General features: G+C 56.8%; 1 protein-coding gene across 5 annotated transcripts; it reads left to right on the forward strand.

The window, feature by feature from the left end:
- Nucleotides 1–226: 226 nt before the first annotated feature.
- Nucleotides 227–20,460, forward strand: ZNF385A (zinc finger protein 385A). Of its 5 annotated transcripts, none has more exons than XM_057557640.1 (8): nucleotides 227–296; nucleotides 6,741–6,877; nucleotides 14,327–14,437; nucleotides 15,814–15,976; nucleotides 17,885–18,133; nucleotides 18,504–18,673; nucleotides 18,882–18,977; nucleotides 19,122–20,460. In XM_057557640.1, the coding sequence occupies exons 1-8, from the start codon at nucleotides 287–289 to the stop codon at nucleotides 19,350–19,352; spliced, it is 1,167 nt and encodes a 388-aa protein (XP_057413623.1). In that variant the 5' UTR covers nucleotides 227–286; the 3' UTR covers nucleotides 19,353–20,460. The 5 variants fall into 5 exon arrangements, with proteins under 5 accessions (XP_057413623.1, XP_057413625.1, XP_057413624.1 ...); XM_057557642.1 differs by having other exon boundaries at nucleotides 269–296; nucleotides 6,745–6,877; XM_057557641.1 differs by lacking the exon at nucleotides 227–296 and adding an exon at nucleotides 3,769–3,786.
- Nucleotides 20,461–21,860: the final 1,400 nt, after the last annotated feature.

Below are 21,860 nucleotides of genomic sequence, written 5' to 3' on the forward strand. Positions count from 1 at the left end.
CCTTGTTCCCCCAGCCCTGGCTGCAGTGACACCGTAAATCCAGGAGACCCAGGCAGCAAGTAGAAGAGAAAGCGGGAGGGAACAAGGAGCCGCCAGGACGCCCTCTCTTGGAGCCCTGTGTGCCCGGGTCCCCCCTCCTCCCGTCTTCACCTGCTGCGGGCTCCGCCCCCGCTCCGCCTCGGCCGGCCTCTGCTCCTCCCCCGACTCCACCCCCCGTACCCCCAGCCCGGCCAGAACGGCCCCCGGGATAGAGCGACGCGGAACCGCGGGCGCCTGGGTCCCCAGCATGATCCTCGGTGAGTGGGCTCTGCGGCTCCGCGGCTCCAGGCTCCTGGGTCCCTCTCAGTAGGTCACCCCCCCACCTCCCGCACCGCGGTGACTGCGGCCGCCCGTCAGCCACCGGTTCCCCCTCCCCCTTCATCTGGCTCCACATCTGGGGCCCCCTCTTTCCCTCTTCCCCAAACTGCCGCTTCTTCTCCCGGTAATCCAGGGAGTGGTAAAGGGGGAGACAGAGCCGAGTGAGACCCCCCGCCCCATAATGAGAACATTGCGTATTCATGAGGCTCATGAATATTATATGACAGTCTACGAGAGGCTGGGGGAGGGGCTGGTCCTGGCCTGGTAGAGTTGAGCGAAAGGTTCTGACCCGTCCCCCCCTCCCCCGCCTCCCCGGGGCCTTCCCCCACCCTTAGCTCAAACACTCCGACATCCTTCTGGGCCCAGGATAAGAGGGAAAGGAGGAAGTGAGGGGCGGGCGGGGGGAGAAGATGGTGGGTGTAGCTTCGAGGTGTGTGGTGGGAGGTGGGAACCTGAGGGCTGAAGATAAGGGGTCTGGGGAGAAAAAGGGGTGGGAAACTGTCCACCCCAGGGCCCCTGCGGCACGGATCCTGTCTCCGCAGCCATCCTGCCCCAACACGCCGGGACCTGCCCATCTCTCTCCCTGCTCTGGCTGCCTGGGCCCTTCCTTCCCGGCTGCCTTCTTCTTCCTTCCTCCCCCACCCCACCCCCACCCCTGCCTTGGGCCGGGGGCACCAGCAGAGGAAGGGGCCCCGGGGAGCACAAGGATGGCGGAGGGAGGCTCCCGCGGGGCTCTGACATCCCTTCAGCCACAGCCACCCCAGCCTCATGACCTACATGGGAAGGAGCCCCGGGAGGGGGAGGAAAGGACTCCTCATCAGTCGGGCTCCAGGCCCCTGCTCCACGATAGTCCACAGGCCTGCTCTGTCCTCTGACCTCTGACCTCTGCCCTCTGTCCTGGTTAGGCCGGTTCCTGGGCCCTGTTGGTGGTGGGAGACCCCCCACCAGGCCCAGACACCTGTGGTCTCCCTGCCCCCCACGGGGGACACCTGGCTGCATGCTGGCACCCCAGGGCTCGCCTGGCTCCCACCTCAGCCCTCTGCTGGGGCCCCCTTGGCTCTTTTGCTTTTCTTCTTTCGTTTGACCCCTATTGACTCCCACTAGGTGGCTCTCTCCCTTTCTGCCCTCCTTCCTCCATCTCTTTCTCCCCCTCCCCCCCCCGTAGCTCCTCACTCTCACCACTCTACATCTGCCCCCCTCCACCTGGCACCCCATCAAATCCATTAAATGAATGAGCCAACAGAGGCACGAATGACTGGTTGCCTGCCTCCTTCCCAAGAGTGTCTCTAGCAGGAAAGAGACTCCAGGCCCATCTATGAAGACTGTCCCGACCCTAGTGTGACCCCCACCAGCACACTTGGACTCAGGTCCCCAGAGCACAGGCTCCATATTCCTCCAACCTGTGCAATCCCTGCACCCTGGCCCCAGCCTGGGCACGGGCCCCAGAGGCAACATCACGCTTGTCCAGGACAGGCCAGTTTGAGCCGTGCTTCTCCTGGTCAGTAGGCCTTGGAGAGGACCTCGGGAACCTGCTCGAACCAACCCAAGATCCCACCACAGGAGGAATGCCAGGGGCCACCAACTGGACGCCCACCACACCTCCCTGAGGACACTGCAATTAACTCGCTCCTTGTGCCCAGCCCACAGAGGGGTGGGAAGCCTGGCGGGCCACATACCTTACCCCTCTTTGACGAAGGAAGGCAAGAGGGAGGCAGCTGCCGGCCAGGCCTGAGGCCCATTCTAAGGTTTTCAGGTTCTGAACGCTGAGGTCCACTGAATCTGTGTGCAGGTGCTCTGCCCGGCAGGTGAGGCCCAGCCTGCCTGCTCAAGAGCCAGACTGTGGGCCCAGGTTTAAGGTGGTGGTTCTGGGCTCAGGTTCACCGTTCTGAGCTTTGCTTACCCTCCTCTCCAACTGGGCCCTTGGTGTGGTGTGCGGGGCGGGGGCATTGAGGGAGGCTTTCCCCATCAGGCTGGGGAAAATTCCCCAGGGGTCTTCCTTCTGCCTTTCCTGGCCACCTCCCTGCTTTAGGCCCTGCCCCCGCCCACATCTCCCCCGGGGTTATTAGGCATGATGTTTTGAGTAGTTGTTCATAATCATCCCCTTGTTGCTTTCATCTTTGACTTCAAAGCCTTTCCAGCACTCAGCCTGCCTCCTGCCAAGAAGGGGGAAATTGAAGCAGAAGGGGACAAATACCTCAAATACCTGAGACTTGGTCAAGAAGGCAAGATCTAGGGGTTCCAGGCTCTCCCATTAATCCCCCAGTTTTAGGCATTTCTGGGGTTAGAAGAGGCCAAAAGGCCTGAAGTGAAAAGGGGATGGATTAGAGATGAGATTCCAGTCCAGACGCCAATCTCATTTCTCCTTGGGCCCCAGAGCCTAATTCCCATTTTAACCCAGTGCTGACCCTATGTTTTTCACCACCTTGGGCCCTAACGCTACTTGCAACCCTATCCCCAATACCTCTCTGTGATCTGAATCTCATCGCGGCCCAATCTCCAGACCAACACTAACCTGCAGCCTTACCCTAACATCCTTCCTGGCTCCTGTTCCTACCCAGACGCTGCCACTCCCAGAGCCAGCTCACAGCAGACACTCCCATTCTTTGCCACAGGGGCTTCAGGCCCTAGGCCCGACCTGAGATAGCCGAGGCACTGGGACTCCCACCTGGCCAGAATTTCTGGGGAAGAGAGGAAGGAAAAGACCAGCTCTGAGTGGGATGGAATGAGTAAGGAGTCAGACCTGGCTTGGTTGTGGCCTGGTGCTGGGGGGATACCTGAGCAGGATCAAAGGGCCTAGGTCCAGGTAGGGTGCAGAAATGGACAGATGGCCATCCATCCAAGGGACTGAGACTTCACCCCCCCTAAAGTGGTTGGGAACTGTCTTTAATAAAGCATTTGGCAGCTCCCCATGAAGCTGGGTGGGGCTCTATCTGCTCGAGCTAATGAGCTTCCCTCTGGAGTGGCCTGTCCCAGCCAGGCCTCAGCTCCTCCCTGCCATGCTTGACACGGTGTGCAGACCCACACGCATGCGCGCGCGCACACACACACACACACACACACACACACACACTCCAGTTTGCTCTCCACCTCCTCCTCCAAACCCACCTGAAGCCCTCACCTAACCAGCCATAAGAAGCCCTGGATTTCCTACTTCATTTCCTCCTTCACAGCCCTTATTATATTCCTGCCTTTTCCCCCCTCCAACCCTAGGAAAGTGTGGTGCCTGAAAGCCCTGTCTGGAGCCAGCCAGACAGGTTCAGATCCCTCACTAGCTGTGTGACTTTGGTCAATTAACTCGCCCTCTCTGAGCTGATGGTCATCTATAAGATGAGGATTTGTTTATTTACCAAACATTTATTGAGCTTTCTTTGTGGCAGGCCAGCACTTTACATGGATTTGTTCAATCCTTTCAACAACTCCACAACGCAGGTACCGTTGCTCTCATTTGACAAAGGAGAAATGAGACAGAGAGGGTTCGGAAACGAGCTAGTCACCCAGCTAGTGAGCAGTAGAGCCATCCGCAGGGGGGCGTATATGTAAAGTGCCTGGCATACAGTGGGCCCTTATTATTCTCAGGATGGCGGAGAGGGGACTGAGGCGTGGGCTACCTGACACCAAGGGCCCAGCTTCTCCCCACTTGGTCCATAAGTTGCCATCTGCCCCCTCCCACCTCAGATCTCGGTGGAGTAGACCCAGGAATCTGGGAAAGAGACACATGAATCTCCAGTTGCCCACTTTGGTTCCTTGCCTCACTCCATCCTTCCTTCCTTCCTCCCACTTCCCCTTCCCTCCCCCGACCTCAGGGCTCCTGTCAGTGGAAAAGATGAGTTGCTGGCTAGAGGGAACTGGCTGGCTGCTACCTGTTTTCCTCCAACTCCAGGAAGGACATGAACTTGTTCTCCCCTTCCTCTCCTTGGACAAGACGGAAGCCTTTCTCAGATCTCTGCTGAATTCAGAGTTAAATTGAAGCCCTTTGGGGTTGTGTAGCAGAGAAAGAGGGTGACAGATCTTGATGGAAATCCCAGCTCTGATATTTACAGGCTGTGTAACATCAGCCAAGTCTTTTTAAGTTCTCTGAGCCTCAGTTTCTTCAAGTGTCAGATGGTTAAAAACTAGTATCAGCTACCCCATAGAACAGTTACCTCAGAGATTAAATGTGCTACTACTCAGAGTGCTTTACCTGAAAACATTCTTTTTTTCTGTTGCCTTTCGTGGAACTCATCTCTCTCCTCTGAGGTGGTTGTTTGAGGGGTGGGGGCCTGGAGAGTTCAGAGCCAGGAAAGGGTCAAGGAGCTGAGCTGCCTCCCTCTCTGGGGCCAGAGCAAGTGCCAGTCCCGGACCAGCTGCCTGGGGTGGGTGCTGGTTGCCGGGGACTCTGGGAGCGCTCAGGTTTCTCTCACCATTCCTGATTCCGCCTGGGACTCGTTAAGGCTGCCCTGGCCTTGTGTGCCAGGCAGGAGGAGGTGGGCACAGAGGGGAGAAGCCATGGGGGGACAGAGGGGAAGGGGAGATGGTCGCCCTGCCCCATCAGTCTGTCGGTCCCTCTCTCTCCTCTCTCCCTCTCTCGTTCTCTCTGTTCTCTGTCCTCTGGTCTTTCTGCCCTTGTCTCTAGCTCTGTGTCCAGCTTCTCAGCAGTGTCTCTGTTTCTCTCTCATTTCACTCTCTTCATCTCTCCATTGTCCCCTGTCCTCTTCTCTCTCAGTGTCTATGTCCCTTTTCTCAGTCGCCTATTCCTGCTTCTGTCAGTCTTTCCCATTCTATCCCACTCACTTTTGTCTGTCTGTCTGTCTCTCTCCTCTCCCCCCTACCCCATCTCAACCCCGAGGTGGCAGAGGAGGGAACGGACATGACATACGGACCCCTAGCTGTCCAAGGGCCAAAGCCAAGCATCCTGCCCTTCTCCTTCAACCCTTAGATGTCTGCAGCCCAAGCTCCCAGCAGCCTTGACCCCTCTCTGCCTCAGGCACCCTGGCCACCCAGTCGTAGCAGTGGGTGGAAAAGACAGACCCCTCCAGACCTTCCTGGACCAGCTCCCTGCCCCCAGCTGTGCCTGAGCCCTCCCTGCCCCCACCCTCTCGCATCCGATTCCCCTAATCCCTGCTCCCCCGCCCTCCCCTCTGCCCCACTTTTCCAGGACTCTGATTGGCTGATTCTACTGACTGGACTGGGGGGGAGGCTGGCAAGGGAGGGGGCAGGGGGCAGAACCAAGGGAAGGGGACGCTGTCAGGCCCAGGCCCCTGGGGGGCCAGGGCCAGGCCACTGCCTGGGGGCAGCAGGCACCAGACACTGAAGGTATGAAAAGGGGCCCTCTCTGGAGGGAGTAGGAAAGGATCCCAGGGGGACCCTCTGCCCCAGTAAGGTCATGGGAGGACGGGGCTAAGCTTGCAGCCTCCTGGGTTTGCCTTTGTTCCTGGGAACCCCTGTTGCTGTCAGGGAGTTGCTAGAGCCATGAAGGGCAGCCAGAGTTCCCTGACTGGTTGACAGAGAAGTCTCAGAAGGGAGCTGGGCCAGCAGAAGCCCAGAGGGGTCCTGAGGGCCTCTGGGCCAGCCCTGTGGAGCCTGGCAGAGCTCCTCCCATGGCTCTGGGGTAGGAGGAGAAGGTTTCAGGGACGGTAGTGGAGTGGCTAGCCTGGAGTTTCATTTCCCCTTGGGGTCAGACCCAGGCGTTCCCCTCCCAGCGGCTGGTCGCAGTTCCTCCCGCAGAGCCTGAGCTGAACATTCCCGCGGCTGACAGAGGGACCTGGGGAGGACTGGAAGGTTGGGAGAAGGGGCTCTGAGAATGGCCACAGGCAGTCCACCTCCCAGATCGAATGCCACTTTCCTACCCCGAGACATCGACAGTTAATTAAGAATTACGATTAGGACAAAATCATAACTCTCTGGGGAGCCTGAAAGATCCAGCAGCCCTCCTCCAAATACAGGCCTCAATATTCCTCTCTAAGCAGTGGGATGAATCACTCACCTGACCGTTCTCCCTGGGGTAAGACTTAGCCTTTGGGATTCCCTGGGGGAAAGCAAAACCAGAAGAAGGGAGTAGCCAGGGGTGTGGGACTCCAGAGTCCTTGTGGTCCAGCAGGCAGCCTGCAGAGAAGGCCTGTGATCTTCCTGGGTCTGTAAAATGCCTAAAGGTCTTGGGGGAGGGAGGCTGGAGAAGGGGGAAGTGAAAATCACCCAGAAGGGAAGAACAACAGGTCTGTGCCCTCCCCCAGGCCCACAGGGCACCGTGCTCCATTGCTCCGGAGCCAGCCTGCAGGGGAAGTGTGTGTGATGGGGGTCACACTTCTGAGTGTGTGCCCCCAGCTGCGGAGCGGGACTGCTAGGCTTGGGTTGGGCTCCCGAGCTTCAGGCTTCCTGCCCCACATAATGTTTTCTCTGGTCTTTAGGCAGCTTGAGCCGGGCAGGGCCCCTCCCTCTGCTACGGCAGCCCCCCATCATGCAGCCCCCACTGGACCTCAAGCAGATCCTGCCCTTCCCACTGGAGCCGGCACCCACCCTGGGCCTCTTCAGCAACTACAGCACTGTGAGTAGCAGCCCGCCTGCCTTCCCCACTCTTCTGCCACCCCGGCTCCTTCTCTCCCTGCCCTCTTCTCCTCTTGTATCTAATTCCTTATGTCTTCTTAGGGCCCCATCTCCTTTACTTCTAGTCAGTTACAAGTGTCGTTGGCTCTCTGGTATACTATTGACAACAATAACAATAATAACTAATATTCACTGAAATCCGGCTATGGGCCAGACACTGTGCTAGGTGTTTTATATGAATCATCTCATTCAGTCCACCATCGAGAGAAGTCACAAGACCTAGACGGGTGGTAGTGAGTACAGGGAGGTGGAAAGAGAGACTCTTCAAGGGCATAAGCAGCCTGTTTGTAAGCTCCAGCTCTCTGGAGCCCACCGTTGGGTGGGTAGGGTAGGATCAGTGGGGTAGGGCTTGGAGGGCTGGCAAAGTTGTCTAGATTTAATCACTATGAAATAGGGAGCCATTATCCATTCTTGAGCAGGAGAGTGAGTTGGAAGGAGCAGTGTTTGAGGCAGGTGAGTGGGGCAGCTGGATGGAAGGGAGCAGAGACTGGAGGATGGTGGCCAGTTAGGAGGCTGTCCCAGCAATAAGGGCCTGCAGGGGAACCTGGAGAGCCAGACCGGGCCCATCGCGTCGGCAGAGTGAGTGAAGGAAGGGGGGTGGGTGAGGTGTTTCCAAGGAAATATTGACAGGCCACGGTGACCAACCAGGCTTTGGGGGTGGGGGAGAGAAGATGAGTCAGGGGTGACTCCAGGGTTCAGGCCTCTGCGCCTGGGAGAAAGAAATCACCTTGCCAGGGGCAGGGGGTTAGAGGAGGAGGCTGGCCTGGGGTGAGGCTGCTGAACTCATTTTAGGACATGGCGAGTTGGTGGACCAGTGGGACGTTGAGCCAAAAATGTCCAACAGACAGTTGGAATTTGGGTCCTGGAGAGTGGGCTGGAGCTAAAGGTTTGGGGGAAGTCAGCTTTATTCAATTCAAGTAACCCACCGTCAAACCATATTCAGTTACAAACACGTATTGAGCATCAACTATGCACCAGGCACTGCAGTAGATGTGTTTTTGTGTGTGTGTGTGTGGGTTTTGTTTGTTTGTTTGTTTGCCTGCACCGTGTGACTTGTGGGATCTTAGTTCCTCAACCAAGAAATTGAACCTAGGCCCTCAGCAGTGAAAATGTGGAGTCCTAATCACTGGACTGCCAGGGAATTCCCTGCAGTAGATGTTTCTATACTTGATCTCATTTAATCCTCACCACAACCCAACAAAGTAGACATTATTATTCCAGTTTGACATACTGGAAGACAAAAACTAAGGCCCAGAAGGGTTTAGGAATTTATCTAAGTTGATGCAGTACGTGCCTAAGGTATGACTTGATGCAGTACGTGCCTAAGGTATGACTTGATGCAGTACGTGCCTAAGGTATGATTTGAACCCAGAGCATCTGACTCCAAATACAGTTCTCTTTATACCTGCTGCTTCCTCCAAACTCCTCCCAGAGAATCCAAACCAGCATTTGCATTGCGCTTTGAGGTTTACAAAGCATTTTTCATATCTCAGGTTTTATAACAACTCTATGGGGTAGCTGTCATTTTATCCTCGTTTTACAGACGAGAAAATTGAGTAATGACTATCAGGAAGGCGCTGTCCTAGATAAAATGGAGACATGAGGGTAAATATGACATGCTCCCATGCTAAAGGCGCTATATTCAGGAAAGAAGTATAGATGTGTATGCAGTGATCTACAATGCAAAACAGAGGAAGGGTTATAAATATTGTGACAGAGACACTAACAAAAATTCAATTGAACAAAAAAATTTTTGAGCACCTACTATGTGCTAGGCACTGGTATCAGGGACACAGGACTCAGTCTGTGCTTGGAGAGCTCACGGTGTAGTAGGAAAGACAGCAAGTTAGCATATACCCTATAGTGTGAGAAGAGCTGTGCTGGAGGCATGTAGCTTGTAGGGGAGCCCAAGGGGGCGTCAGGAAAGACTTATTGGATGTGGTGAGGGACCAACCAGAGCTGAGCAGGAAAAAAAAAAAAGAAACAGCAGAGGAAAAAGGGATAGAAGCTGGAGCAGGTGACGTTATGAGTTGGGCTTTGAAGAACTATTAGTAGGATTTTAAAAGGGATTTCAGAGAACACTCCAGACTGAAACAAGGGCTAAAAAAGAGCACTTGAGAAACTGCAATTGACTGGGTGTGACTGGAGCAGAAGGTGCTGGGAATAGTTTCCCCCCAGTCTACATACCTGATTTACACTTAACCTTGGGTCTCCTATCTTTGTTCCCATTTTATAGATGAGGAAACACTGACCCAGAGAGGTTAAGTGACTTTCCCAAGATCACAAAGCTACTTAGTTGATTCACGTGGATAATCCCAAGTTTCTGACTCCCCAGGTTCATGGCTCCACGGCCTCTAGTGGGGACAAGCTATTTAAAGCCATGAGAGTGGATAAGCTTGGAGAGAGTGTGGCCAGGTGTTGAGTGATACCAGCTTTGGCATCAGACTGGCAGGATTTGAATTGATGTTCCAAAAGTACTGGCTGTGTGACCTTAGGCAAATTACTTAACCACTCTGAACCTCAATTTTATCAGCTGTAAAAGAAGACAGTAATAGTACCAACTCGCAAGGTTGTTGTGAGAATCGTATGACATAATCATAAAGCCTAGCACCTAGCACAAAGTAAGTTTTCAATCAGTGTAAGCTGCTATGATTATTACGTTATTTCATTGTTTTTATTTAATAGAGGATCAGAGAGAGAAAGGTAGTTACCAAGGCCCAAGCCTTGGGGAATAAGCAGAATTAGGCAGTGGGAACAGGAGGAGGCCCCTGCAAAGGAAATGAAGGAGCCACAGGAGGGGGTGGGGAGAGAACCAGGTTCCTAAAGAGTTGGAGAAGCCAAGGGAGAGAGTGTGGCAGGCTGCATCAATAGTGCCAAATTCTGCAGGGGAATGAGGACTGCAGAAAGGCTGCAGACATGCCTTGGCAGTACTGTGCAGCAGTTAAGTACAGGGCTTTGGAGTCAGGATGCCCGGGTTTAAATTCAAATCCCAGTTCAGCCACTTACTAGCTTATGACCTTGGGCAAATTATTTAGCCTCTCTAAACCTCAGTTCCCTCATCTATAAAATGAAGATAATAATAGTACTTACTATTATAATAGTGGTTGTAAAGATTAAATTAGATAATCCATGCAAAGAGCTCAGTCCAGACGCTGGCACATTCCAAGGGCTCAATCAACATTAGGTGGTGGTGGTGGTATTATTATTCACGGAAGAGTCTCTCCATCCCTGCACTAATACTTCCAGATCTCTCCTACTCGGGTAGTTCCTACCCCTTAGACCCCTCCCTGCATTATGCGTCCCTCTGCCCTTGGACATCCCTCGCTGTCTCCCAAAGACAGCCTCTCTCTACATCCAGGCCCCTGCTTCGCTCATCTCTCGGCCCTAGGTGGAACGGAGGGGATGAGATCCAGAGATGAGAGAGCCGGAATCCTAGGACCTATCCAGAGAGGATAAGGAAGTGTTTGGGGCAGTGGGCTGTTCTGCCCTCCTGTCCCTCGTCCCCCAGTGCTGCCCCCACTCTACCGCCAGAGGGCAGCAAGTGCACGAAGCATAAGCCCTTCGGGAACCTGGTTCTCCAGCAGGTGGCAGGCGAGAGGAGGAGGTGGGAAGAGGTTAGGGATGATGTCCCCAGTTTGAGGTCGCTTCTGCCCTGGGCGACCCCAGCTCCACCGTTCAGAGGAGTCACCAAGAGAGCAGTGCCTGACACCTGGGTACCTGGGCTCGGTCTTGCATCCCTAGTAGGGGAAGTGACATGTATAAGGGGCACAGGGGTCGTGTGCAGAGGGAGCAGGGGAAGGGGTCGTCTGCGGACTCGAAAGAGAAGCTGTCAGCAGAAGAGCGAGGGTGGAAAGGGTGAAAGAAAGGCGAAAGGTCCAAGCTGGAGAAACAGGGTCGGCCATTGGTAGGGATACTGGACCCAGCAAGGGTCCCCAGTGGAGGAAGCCCAGTGGAGCATCTGGTCAATGCCCCGTCGCCAGGCCGAGCGGCCCTTCGCCAGGACCAGGTCTTTCTGGAACGAGTGTCTGGACATGGACACCCCGTCCTCTCTTCTTTTCGCCCTAGCGCCCCTTCATGCCTCCCGAGCTCCCTATCTCCGCCCCCGTCCTCGGCCCCGCCTCTGGGGCGGGCTCCGGGCCGGGCCGGCGCCGCCTCCCCTTCTCCGGGCCGGCCCGGCCGCACAGCCCCGAGCCACCCGGGCAACGAGCGCCGCGTCCCCGGCCTGCCCGGCCCGGCCAGGCTCGGCCTCCCCGCCCGGGTCTGCCACCCCGGGCCATGGAGCCGCGTCCCCCGGGGTCCCGCAGGGTAAGCCACCCGGCCCCTCCTCTCTCCCTGGCTCCCGCCGCTGCCGCAGCGCCCCCCCCACCCCATCCCCGCCCGCCCCTGCCCGGCTCCCTACCTCTCCCTTCGCCTGGTCCTCGGGTTATCCAGCCCATCCCCCACGACTGGCGCGGCCCCAACCAATCTCCGGATCCCATCTGGCGCCCCCCAGACTGCTGCCACCATACTGGATACCCCGGCCTCTGTTTCTCAGATCCTTGAAGTCCCCCAAATTTTCAGACTTCCCATCAGGTCCTACACCTACCCTCAAATTGCCACGCCGCCGGTCAGATCCCTTATGCAGCCCTGACCCCATCTCAGCCTTAGTCCCCTTCCTAGCGTCCCTCCCCCACCAGCTTCCACCTGCTCTTTAGACACCCTCTAGCTCCCTCTCTTTCCTGTTTCAGTCCTTCCTGTCCCTCAGGTCTTCCCATCCCTGAGATTCCATCCCCCTTCCCTTTTTGCCTTTATTTGGGGTGGGGGGGGTGGTCAAACAGGGGCAGCGGTGCCATCAGATAAAGGGCAATGGAAGGAAATATAATCATAGCCCCTCCTGGTGTTCCTGATCTGGTTTCCCCCTTCCCTCCCCCTTGCCCTTCCTGATTCATTTTGCCCCAGCTTAGGGGAGCGATTCCCTTTCATGTCTGCTATTGGAGGGCAGGTGGGAGGTGGCTGTTTTGTGGACCTTTCCAGACAGTGTCTAGGCCAAAATCCTAGGGAAGGGGCTCTGGGAGATGCTGGCCTTCACCCCTCCCCAGAGAGCCCTCATCTAGGTCACCAGGGCCTCTTGACCTTGGCCTGGAGCAGCACTTCAGTGGCTCATATTCCACCTGCGCAGGGATTGGGCCCAGGAACCCTCACCTTCAGCCTGGTGTCTCCTCCGTTCCTGGAGGAGAGGGTGGGAAGGACCCACCAGACTGGGTTGCTGCCCTCCTCTCTGCCCACCTCCCACCCCTAGTGGGTGTTTATGGACTTAAACCTGAGGAGAGGGCTGTGCAAAGGAAAAGGCTCTCACCCTGGAGGAAGGACCCAAGCAGGACAGGGACCATTTGCAGGGGATGGATGCTGGGACAGTCAGCTCACAGGTCATCCTCAGGGCACTGGGTCCTCAGCCACTCTGGGGAGCAGGCTGGGGTCCTGGGGTGGGGCACAGACAGAGCCAGGGACCTCTGCTTTCCCCTCTCCATCCCACTCCTCTCTCCCTACCATTTTCATCGACTTAGGTTTCCTGGCCCAGATTGGGTTTCTGTTTAGGCTGAATTCCATTCCCTACCCAGCATGTGAGGACGTCCAGGGGCTATGGAGAACCCTGGGGCAGAGTTGGGGGTCCCTGGTTAGGGAGGACTGTCGCCAGGAGGCTGGGAGCTGAGTGCAACATCTGTCTCCCCTTTCTGATTAAAGCCTGTCTCCAACTTGGTCTGTCTTCCTGCCAGACACATCATACATTCACACCGATAAACACACAGATGGAGATTGCACAACCTGACCATTCATGGCTTCGGCAGAGCCCCCCACCCCGGCACAGAACTGTTGATACAGAAATGATGTACACACAGCACGTGACACGCCTTCACACTCCACCCCTGCACAGATTGATCATAGACTGCCTAGACACACACAGACACACCCAGTCTTCCCCTGTTTGGCTTTTCCCTGAAAAGGACCTGAGCTTCCAGGAGGAGAAGAGTAAGCCACTGAGAGGGGCTGCTTCCAGCCAACGGCAGGCCAGGAAATTGACACTGGTCTGTCAGACTGGTTATCTGAACCTGGCTCCTGCCTCTGCCGCTGCCACATGGGATGGCGCATTTCACAGGGATGCTAAAGCCCCTTTCCTGACATTGACCCCAAGCAGCCAGTGAGACAACTTTGGGGAGCAGAGGGGAGACAGGATGTGTGGGCTTTCCAGACCGCCTTCTTCCCCCTGCTCCATGTTCCTGTCTCTCACCAGCGTCTCATGGGGAATCATGAAGACCTGGGCACAGGGAGGGCCTCAGCTGAGGAGCTAAGGACCACCAAGTCTCCAGCAACTTTTTTTTCACTTGATCCTTCCACCTAGAAGATAAGGTTTCAGCTCTAATCTGGTTCCATGCTTATGAGAGATCCCAGCCATCACCCAGTTCTGCTCAGCCTCAGCTGCATTCCAGGCTCGCCTCTCCCTGGCCGCCTGGGGGCCAGAAGGGAGGAGGACAGGGCAGGGAGGCAGCTTTCATGCCTCTAGGCCCCTGGCTTTATCCCCATAGCAGAAAGCCTCAGAGAGAAACTCCCATCCTCTTCCCGCCTCATGTGAACTCTTGGCAGGAGACTGCAAAGACATCTGCTGACCCAGGGTGGGGGCAGAGGCCGTTCCTCATCCCTCCCAGCCCCATAGCCCTGCCCCAGAAGCCCTGTGACCAAGGGGAGGGAGTTCAGAAGATCCCCGGGCTGCCTCAGGCCAGCCCAGCTTCTTACGTTCTCTTACTTATTCCTGCTGGAGCCGCCTACTCTCTCCTGAGTTCTTTTACTCCCTCTGGAAGCTACTGCTTTAAGAGGTCCAGGGAATGAGTGTGTTAGGGCAACCTGGGGCCCAGAGATGGGAAGCTGGGAACATCTGTCTCCTGGGACCAGAAGCTTGGCTTGGTTGATGGTCGTGCCCCAGAGCGGAGGCCAAAAAAGGCTTCAGCTGAGGGCCCTAGGATCTGGGGTGCTTTGGGACTTCCTGAGTGGGCCTCTGGTGGATCAGCCCAGGAGAAAGGTCAAGGTGACAGAGCTTGATCTTCATGGTATAACGGATGGAGACGAGTCCAGGTTCAAGTCCCAGCTCTGCTATTAAGTCATGCTCTGACCTTGGGCAAACCACTTCTACTTTCTGTCAAATGGGAGCACTGGGCCAGGGGATCTCTCAGGTCCCTTCCAGTGCTATGAAGATTGGGCTAGGAGGGAATCAGGGAACTGAGGCTCAGAGCCCTCTGGCATGCTAGGGGGTTTGGAGGAGGCTCCGGGTACTTTGGTTCAACCCAGCTGCTGCCAGTGGGGTTGTGATGGACATGAGCTTGTGCTGGGGTTCCTGGCTCACCCCAGCCTGCCTCCACAGATGGACCCTGTGCAGAAGGCTGTACTCTCCCACACTTTTGGGGGACCCTTACTCAAGACCAAGCGGCCCATCATTTCCTGTAATGTCTGTCAGATCCGCTTCAATTCTCAGGTAAGAAACCCAGCTGCTCACCCATCCACTGGCTGGGGCAGGGACGACCAGGGGATCTTAGGGGAGGGCAGGGTCTGGGAGCTCTGGGTGAGGGTCAGGGATTAAGGGGATATGAGGGGATACTGCAGGAGAGGCAGGGCTGATGGAAAGCACTTGGGAGGGACAAGAAATGGCTGTATGTATCCCTCCCTTGGGGACTGAGGCATCCCTGGCTCAGAACTTCTTGGAACACAGGTGGCCATCTGTGTCTGGGTGGGAGTGTGGCCTCTGGCCCTCTGGTCTTGGGTACAGGGCTGAGTTACGTCATTGGCCCCCTGCAGAGCCTGTGCCCTCCTTGGCCTCTGCTAAACTCCTCCCCGGCTCATCCATTTCCCGCTAACCTCCTGGCTTCCTCCTCTCTCCACCGTCCTCCCTCCACATTACACACAAGGCCTGGCCCCCACTGTTCTCCCAAGGGAAAGTCTCTCCCATGGGAGAAGCCACCCCAAACTCAGAACCTTGGTGTCTGGCCTCCCAGATTTTCTCCCTCGGAGGTTCCCTTGGGACTTCTGTGTGGGTCTAGAGGGGGCTTTGTGGCATGCAGTTTCTGAGAACTTTTGGAGAAAAACAGCAGAGCCTCGTTCTGCTGAGTAAGGAAAAGAAAGCATGTTCTGTTTCTCTACCCAGTACACACACACACACACACACACACACACACACGCACACACACACACACATGCCACACCATGCCGCCAGGCTCTGCACACCCCTGCCCCACCCTCTTTTTGCCCTCCCCTCCCCTTCCCCGCCAAGCGCCTCTGTTTTGACAGCTGTCTCTGCTGCTCTCTCTGTCTCCAGAGCTGGGCTTGGGGCCTGGGGCCAGGGTCCTCCAGGGTGTCTGCAGAGGCTTCAGGGAAAATGAGACCCAGAGGGGAGTAGTCAGGGTACAGCCCAGGCTTCAGAGCTCCTGGGACTCCCAGCTTGAGGATGGGAGTCCCAGGAGCAGCAAAGGCTGGCTCCTGGGGCCAGGGGACACAGGCACAGAAGGCCCCGGGTCGAAGAGGATGCGGACTGGCTAGATTGCTCGGCCCCTCCCATTTAGGGTTCTCCTATAGGTGTGAGGTCCCCTTCCCTCACCCCTGGACAAGGTGGGAAGCCTGAGTCAGCAGGCAGGCCCTGGGTGTGGTGGTGCGGGTAGAGCCTGGGCTAGGTGGGGACCCAGGTTCCCAGCGACTGAGTAACCAGGGCTCCTCGACACGGGGCTTTACCTCGCCCTGGTGTAGGGAGAGATTAAGTGCAGCCTGCTGAGGCCACCCCAGGACCTGAAGGAGCTCCATGGGGAGAATGTTCAGATGAAAGACGATCTCAGATTCCCTTTTCTTCCTCCATCCCTAAAGAGCCAGGCTGAGGCACACTACAAGGGTAATCGCCATGCCCGAAGAGTCAAAGGCATCGAGGCTGCCAAGACTCGAGGCAGGGAGCCCAGCGTCCGGGAAACAGGAGATCCAGCTCCCCCAGGCGGCACACCCCCAAATGGAGAGGGTGTAGCCCCCCGTCCAGGTATGTCTGACTCCCCCCCAGCATCCTTCAACTGATCTTGTCCCCTCCATTCTGTCCCCACTTCCCAGAACTCTCCTCTGCTTTCATCTCTCTCTTCCTCAGCTCCCACCCCAGCCCCACCCAAGAAGAGTCCTGCAGCCAAACCCAGTGACGCAAAATTTCCATCCTGTCACCCCCACTGCCGCCCCAGCTCCTCTCAGCAGAGTCCCCACTGTCTGTCCTCCCCACTGCCCAGTGACTCAGACAGGGGCCAGGGTGAGGCTACCTGGCAAACTTCCTCAAGAAAAACGGAACCACCAAATCCAGGGAGAGACCATTTCATCTTGGGGAGAGGGGCAGGGCAGAGAATCAGGATATCTGAGGGCCTGCCCACGGGAGCTCCCCCCAGGGAGGACTGAGCCCAGGAAACCCAGGCAACTCCCTGGGTGATCTTGGGTAGATCTTTCGACCTCTCTGGGCCAGAGTTTTTTGTCCCTCGGAAATGAGGGAGTGAGACTTGAAGATCTGTGAGGTCTTTTCCGGGTTTACAAAAAGCAACTCTGAGATTCTTTCTCCCTCGTGGCTGGTGGCCATCCTCAACCTTACTCCCAGCCAAGAAACTGGAAAGAAGGAATATCAAGACAGGACGATCCGAGCCACCCCCATCCTGGGATTACCACATCAGATGTCAGTCATGGCAACTCCAGAGAGACCTGACATCCCCATGTCCTCCTTGTCCTTGCCTGTCCTTCCTGCCCTACCCTAAGGAGAATGAAAACCAAGGAGCTGCACCACCAGCTTGGGAAGCAGGCCCCACTCTCACCACACATACACACACAAACACACACACCGTCCCTCAGGGATGCACAGATAGGGTGAATGGGTGAGCTGAGTTCTAATCGTGTTCTGGCTGCTTCTTAGCCTGAATATCTTGGGTTAACTTTGGTAATGTCTCTGTCAAAGGGGGATGATGATGGTGGCGGTGTAGCTAACGTTTCCTGTCTAGCACTGTTCTAGGTTCTTGATACATATTACCTCACTTAGTTCCTAGGGCAATCTCCCTAAGGAGGTAAGGATACCTGCCCTGCTTTTGAAAGCCAGGAGGTTCTGTCCAGATAGAGATGTGAGTGTGCTGTCTGGATTGGGATGGAGATAAATGATGTCAGAAATGAGAAAGAGAGAAAAAAAGGAAAGATCACAGGATGGACCAGCAAATGGACACCTGCAGGGCTCAGGAGGTCCCCTCCCACCAGCTCCCCAGCCCCACCCCCGGCCTCCCCCTGACCCGGAAACTGGATCAGCTGCTGGAGCAAGAATGGGAGCGCTAGAGTTTCCCCTGTGCAGAGGCCAGAACCCAGCGCTGAAGCCTGGGGCCTGTGCATCTTTAATCAAGCCATGAATTATAGAGCAGCCCACATCCCTGTTTCTTCCCTCTCTGGTTCTGCTGTTTCTGTTTCCCTTTTGCCATGTCTGTGTCTGTCTCTCCCAACCTCTCCTCACCTCGCTTCTGCCCCTTCCTAGGGTTCTTTGGCATGCCTCCCTGGGGACTGGGCAGGCCTCTGAGAAGGGGCTGGCCGGGCGGGAAGCCCAGGCTGGCTGGCAGGCCTTGGAGGGGAGGTCCCTTGTTCCATGCCCCTCTCCCCGTCACCAGGCTGGCTGCCAGCTTCACCCTGGCTGAAGGAGAGGCTGGTGGGGCTGGACCCCTCAGCCATTCCCAGCTTATGGAGAATGAGCCAGGCACTGGAGTCTCACACCCACCCTGCGGCAGCTGGACCACATCTGGCTCTGGTCCAGGGCATGAGAGCATGCATGTTGTCACAGGGTGGGGACTCCTGGGCCCTTGCCCTCCAGGAAACGGGGCTAGGTCTCCTCCACATAAAGAATCTTCTCCGAAAGCCATCTGGGATGATCCCTATGTTTCTCCCCCAGTGACAGTTTCCATGGAAAATGGACTGGGTCCAGCCCCAGGATCCCCAGAGAAACAGCCTGGCTCCCCATCCCCTCCCAGTGTTCCGGAGGCTGGTCAGGGTGTAACCAAGGGTGAAGGGGGGACTCCAGCCCCAGCTTCCCTGCCTGGGGGTAGCAAGGAAGAGGAGGAGAAGGCCAAGCGGCTGCTCTACTGTGCTCTGTGCAAGGTGGCAGTGAACTCCCTGTCCCAGCTTGAGGCACATAACAAAGGTATGGGCTCCCCTCCCCGACGCCCACTCCCCTGTCCTCATCCCCTCCTGCTTCCTATATCCTAACTCTCCTGCTTCCAGCATCCCTGGACCCTCTGAGACTCACCAGCCTATCTCCCTCCCTAATCATCTCCCTCATTCCTCAGCCCCTTACCTCCTCAGTTCCCTCCCCGCCCCCGCCCTATTTCTGGTAACTGTGACTCTCCCCTGACCCACCTTGTGTCTGGAAGGGTCCCAAGGGCCTTGGAAAGCCCCCACGCTTCATGCACACCCCCCCCCCAATATAGTAACTGGAAATGTGGGTATTTGAGGCATAGTAGGCCTGGAGAATTTTTTTCCACCTCTTACCTTCTGCCCTCTGCGGGCTCCAGGTACTAAGCACAAGACAATTCTGGAGGCCCGAAGTGGACTGGGCCCCATCAAAGCTTACCCTCGGCTGGGGCCTCCCACTCCCGGGGAACCAGAGGCCCCTGCCCAGGACCGAACCTTCCACTGTGAGATCTGCAATGTCAAGGTCAACTCGGAGGTCCAACTGAAACAGGTGGGTCCAAGGCCCTTTCCGAGAATTCTGGACAGTGTACCTGCTGAGAGAGGAGGGAGGACAGGGAGCTTGGGTGAGACTCTTCTTCAGGGTCATCCTTTGGTGCCACAGAAGGGGCGGGGCCTGGTGCTGAGGTGCGATCACCCTGCTCCCTGGCGGTTGCTCCTTTCCCCGTGGTTCACAGCCCCCCACCCACTGGTCCCTGCAGCACATTTCCAGCCGGCGGCACCGAGATGGCGTGGCCGGGAAGCCCAACCCACTACTGAGCCGTCACAAGAAGCCCAGGGGCGCCGGGGAGCTGGCGGTGAGGCCTGGGCGATGGAGAATTCGTCCAAGGGGCGGGGACCGGAGCGGGGAGGAGAGGGGATGCTGGCCGGCCCTGGGAGAGGTGGAGTTTGCGGGGCCACAGAATGACTTTTCCCTCTCCCCGCCCCTCTCCCCCCTGCAGGGCACTCTGACTTTCTCCAAGGAGCTGCCCAAGTCCTTGGCCGGAGGCCTGCTCCCCAGCCCCCTCGCGGTGGCTGCGGTGATGGCAGCGGCAGCAGGCTCCCCGCTGTCTCTGCGCCCGGCTCCCGCCGCACCTCTTCTCCAGGGACCGCCGATCACCCACCCCCTGCTCCACCCGGCCCCCGGGCCCATCCGAACTGCGCACGGACCCATCCTCTTCTCCCCCTACTGACCTGAACCCTGAACCCCCTCCCATTCAACCCCCCCACCTCCAGCCGGGACCCAGGCCTCCGGGCTCCCAGTCCGTCCCTCCTCCCGGCACTCCCTGAATGATCTCTCTCCTTCCCCCCCACCCCGAGGTACGGGGTTCCAGGAAAGGGGAGGGGTAGCGGGGGAGGGGGGCTTCAGAAGGGGGGGAACACCCCAGATCTCAGGGAACCCCGCCCCCTGCCCTTCCCTCTCCCCTAGAAAAGGGGGGGCTGTCTCACCCCCGAGCCCCCTTGGAGACACCCCCCTCCCAAAAGCCATGTGCATCCAGCCCTTCCCCCCCAAACCTAGCACAAAACGGGGTTCACAAGCCATGATCGGGGTCCAGGGGGCAGAAATGGATTTTCTTGGCAATAAGCGGACTCTGGGACTCCGGCCCCCTACCCCCAAACTGAAGCGCTTCCGTGAACACCCCCGTCCTCCGCAGGGGGAGGGGAGCAGGCGGGATCCTGGGTCCCTCATAAGCACTTTGGTTTTACCGCCTGCAACCTCACTGTGCCCGCCCCGCATCAGGCCCCAGCCCAGGTCTAGCCGGGCCCATGGGCAGCACTTGGTGGCATCTCTGGCACTTGGGTGGGACCAAGTAGATGCCCCTATAGACCCTTCCCTCACCTTCTTCCTTCCCAGTCCGGATTCCATTCTTTTCACCAGCACCCATCGCCCAAGGGGTACCAAGGGGGGCAAGGGGTGTCCAGTCCAAGCCCACCCCCGCCTCGCCTTCCGCAAAACTGTGAGCAAAAAGCAATAGAAGCCTCGCCCCCGCCCCGCCCCTTTCCGCAGGATTTGCAGAGTCTGTAGCCTACCCCATCCCAGCTCCTAGACCTCATGGCTGTCCTCTCCCACCAGACACCTCCACTGCACAACTCGGGCGGGGTCGTGACCTCCCTCCCCCCCTTGTGGTTTCCGTATCGTCAGTCCTTCCAGCACAGACCCGGGAGGGGGACAGGCCCCCACTGGCCTTCCCCTCCCCATCAACTCTTTCTGCTTGACGATGTAGCAACCCCGGCCCCCAACCCACGTCTTTCCCTTTTCCCCCTCCCTGACAATAAAATCTGGATTCGTTGCCCTCCGTCCCTGAGACTCAGACTCTCCGTCTTTGCCCGCTGATTTGGGAGCAATTCCATCAGGGAGTGTATGTGTATGGTGAGGGGGGCCGGCACACAGGAAAGAGGGCCAGAAGAAGGAGGGGGACGGGGAAATGGGGCTGGGAGGAGGCAAGATCCAAGGCTTGCTCAAAGTGAGCAGAGCTCCCCATCCCACTCACGCCTACTCCGGCCCAGCTCAAGTGTCAACTTGGCCCTGGGGAATCATTTCGAGTCCAGGTCTCGGATTGCAGCCATGGCTGTTGAGAATTCGCCGCAACTCCACCAGGCGGCGCCAACGACATGGAAAAGGAGACCGCTAGGCTCCAGTGCATGTCTCTAGATTCTAGGCAGACAGGTCTAGACCCGGTCTCAGACAAAGGAAGAATCCAGGTTTTTGTACCTCTGGTGGGAAACGCACGCCAGCAACACTCAAGGCATGGGAATAAGTGGGGGCAGGGACTTGGGAAACTGAGCTGTAGGCTCTACTCGGCCCCATATAAGCAGTGACCTTGGGGTTAGTCCTTACCCTCTCGAGACCTCAACTTCCCCATCTGCAAAATGAGCAGGTTTGAGTCTCTTAAAAGTTCATTGAGACTTCATGGATCCACGACTAAAGTGCTGGGACCGTGCCATTTACAGATATGCTAGAATGCCTTCTCATCTGGTTCCCTAAATGGTCTATGGGACAAGAGGGCACACATCGCTCACTGCCTCCAACATGATGCTGGGGGAAGGGGTCTCTTCTCTGTCTTCAGAATTTGACTCAACCACACACTCACAAGAGCAGCCAGTGATTCTGTGACCACCCCCCCTCGCTCTAGTCCAGCTGGGCAGCAGAAGGTCAACAAGAAAGGCCAGACCAGAACCCAGCCTCTACACGGGCCCCTCCTGAGTTGCATTTTCTTTGCTCACTTCCACCTCTCTACCCACTTCCCTGTCTTGCAGAAGAAAGGGGGAGGGAAGGTGGGATGACGACTGTTAAAGAGGAAGGAGAGGGGGAAGAGGGGCCTCCTGAGTTAGTCAATTGTGAAGTTGGGGGTGGGAGTTTGCTGTAGGCTCAGAAACGGAACCCAACAAGGAGTTTTGGGGGTTTTTTTGTGTGTGTGTTTTGTTTCGTTTTGTTTCAGGTCGATCTAGCTCAAAAAAAGACAGAGACTGGAGATCTAGAAGTCTGAGGGGCAGGAGTGGCTGAATAGGAGAGTGGAATGAGAAAAGCCGGGGCTGGATCACATGTGGGGAGAGAGAGGGGGGCTGGAAGAAATCGGGGTTAGAGGGGCTGAGATATTAGCATGTCCCACAGGTACTTCAAATCTGGTATAAAACTGAATTCATTATTTACCCCCTTCCCTAAGCCTGCTATGCTTCCCACATTCCCTATCTCATTGATT

Source organism: Balaenoptera acutorostrata, chromosome 11 (assembly GCF_949987535.1).
Source record: "Balaenoptera acutorostrata chromosome 11, mBalAcu1.1, whole genome shotgun sequence".
Taxonomy (NCBI): Eukaryota; Metazoa; Chordata; class Mammalia; order Artiodactyla; family Balaenopteridae; genus Balaenoptera; species Balaenoptera acutorostrata.

Excerpts from the sequence above, each read along its gene's own strand:
- ZNF385A (XM_057557640.1), top strand. Across the intron at positions 14,438-15,813 it reads AGATCCGCTTCAATTCTCAG|AGCCAGGCTGAGGCACACTA; the intron begins GTAAGAAACCCA and ends CCATCCCTAAAG. Across the intron at positions 15,977-17,884 it reads GGGTGTAGCCCCCCGTCCAG|TGACAGTTTCCATGGAAAAT; the intron begins GTATGTCTGACT and ends TTTCTCCCCCAG.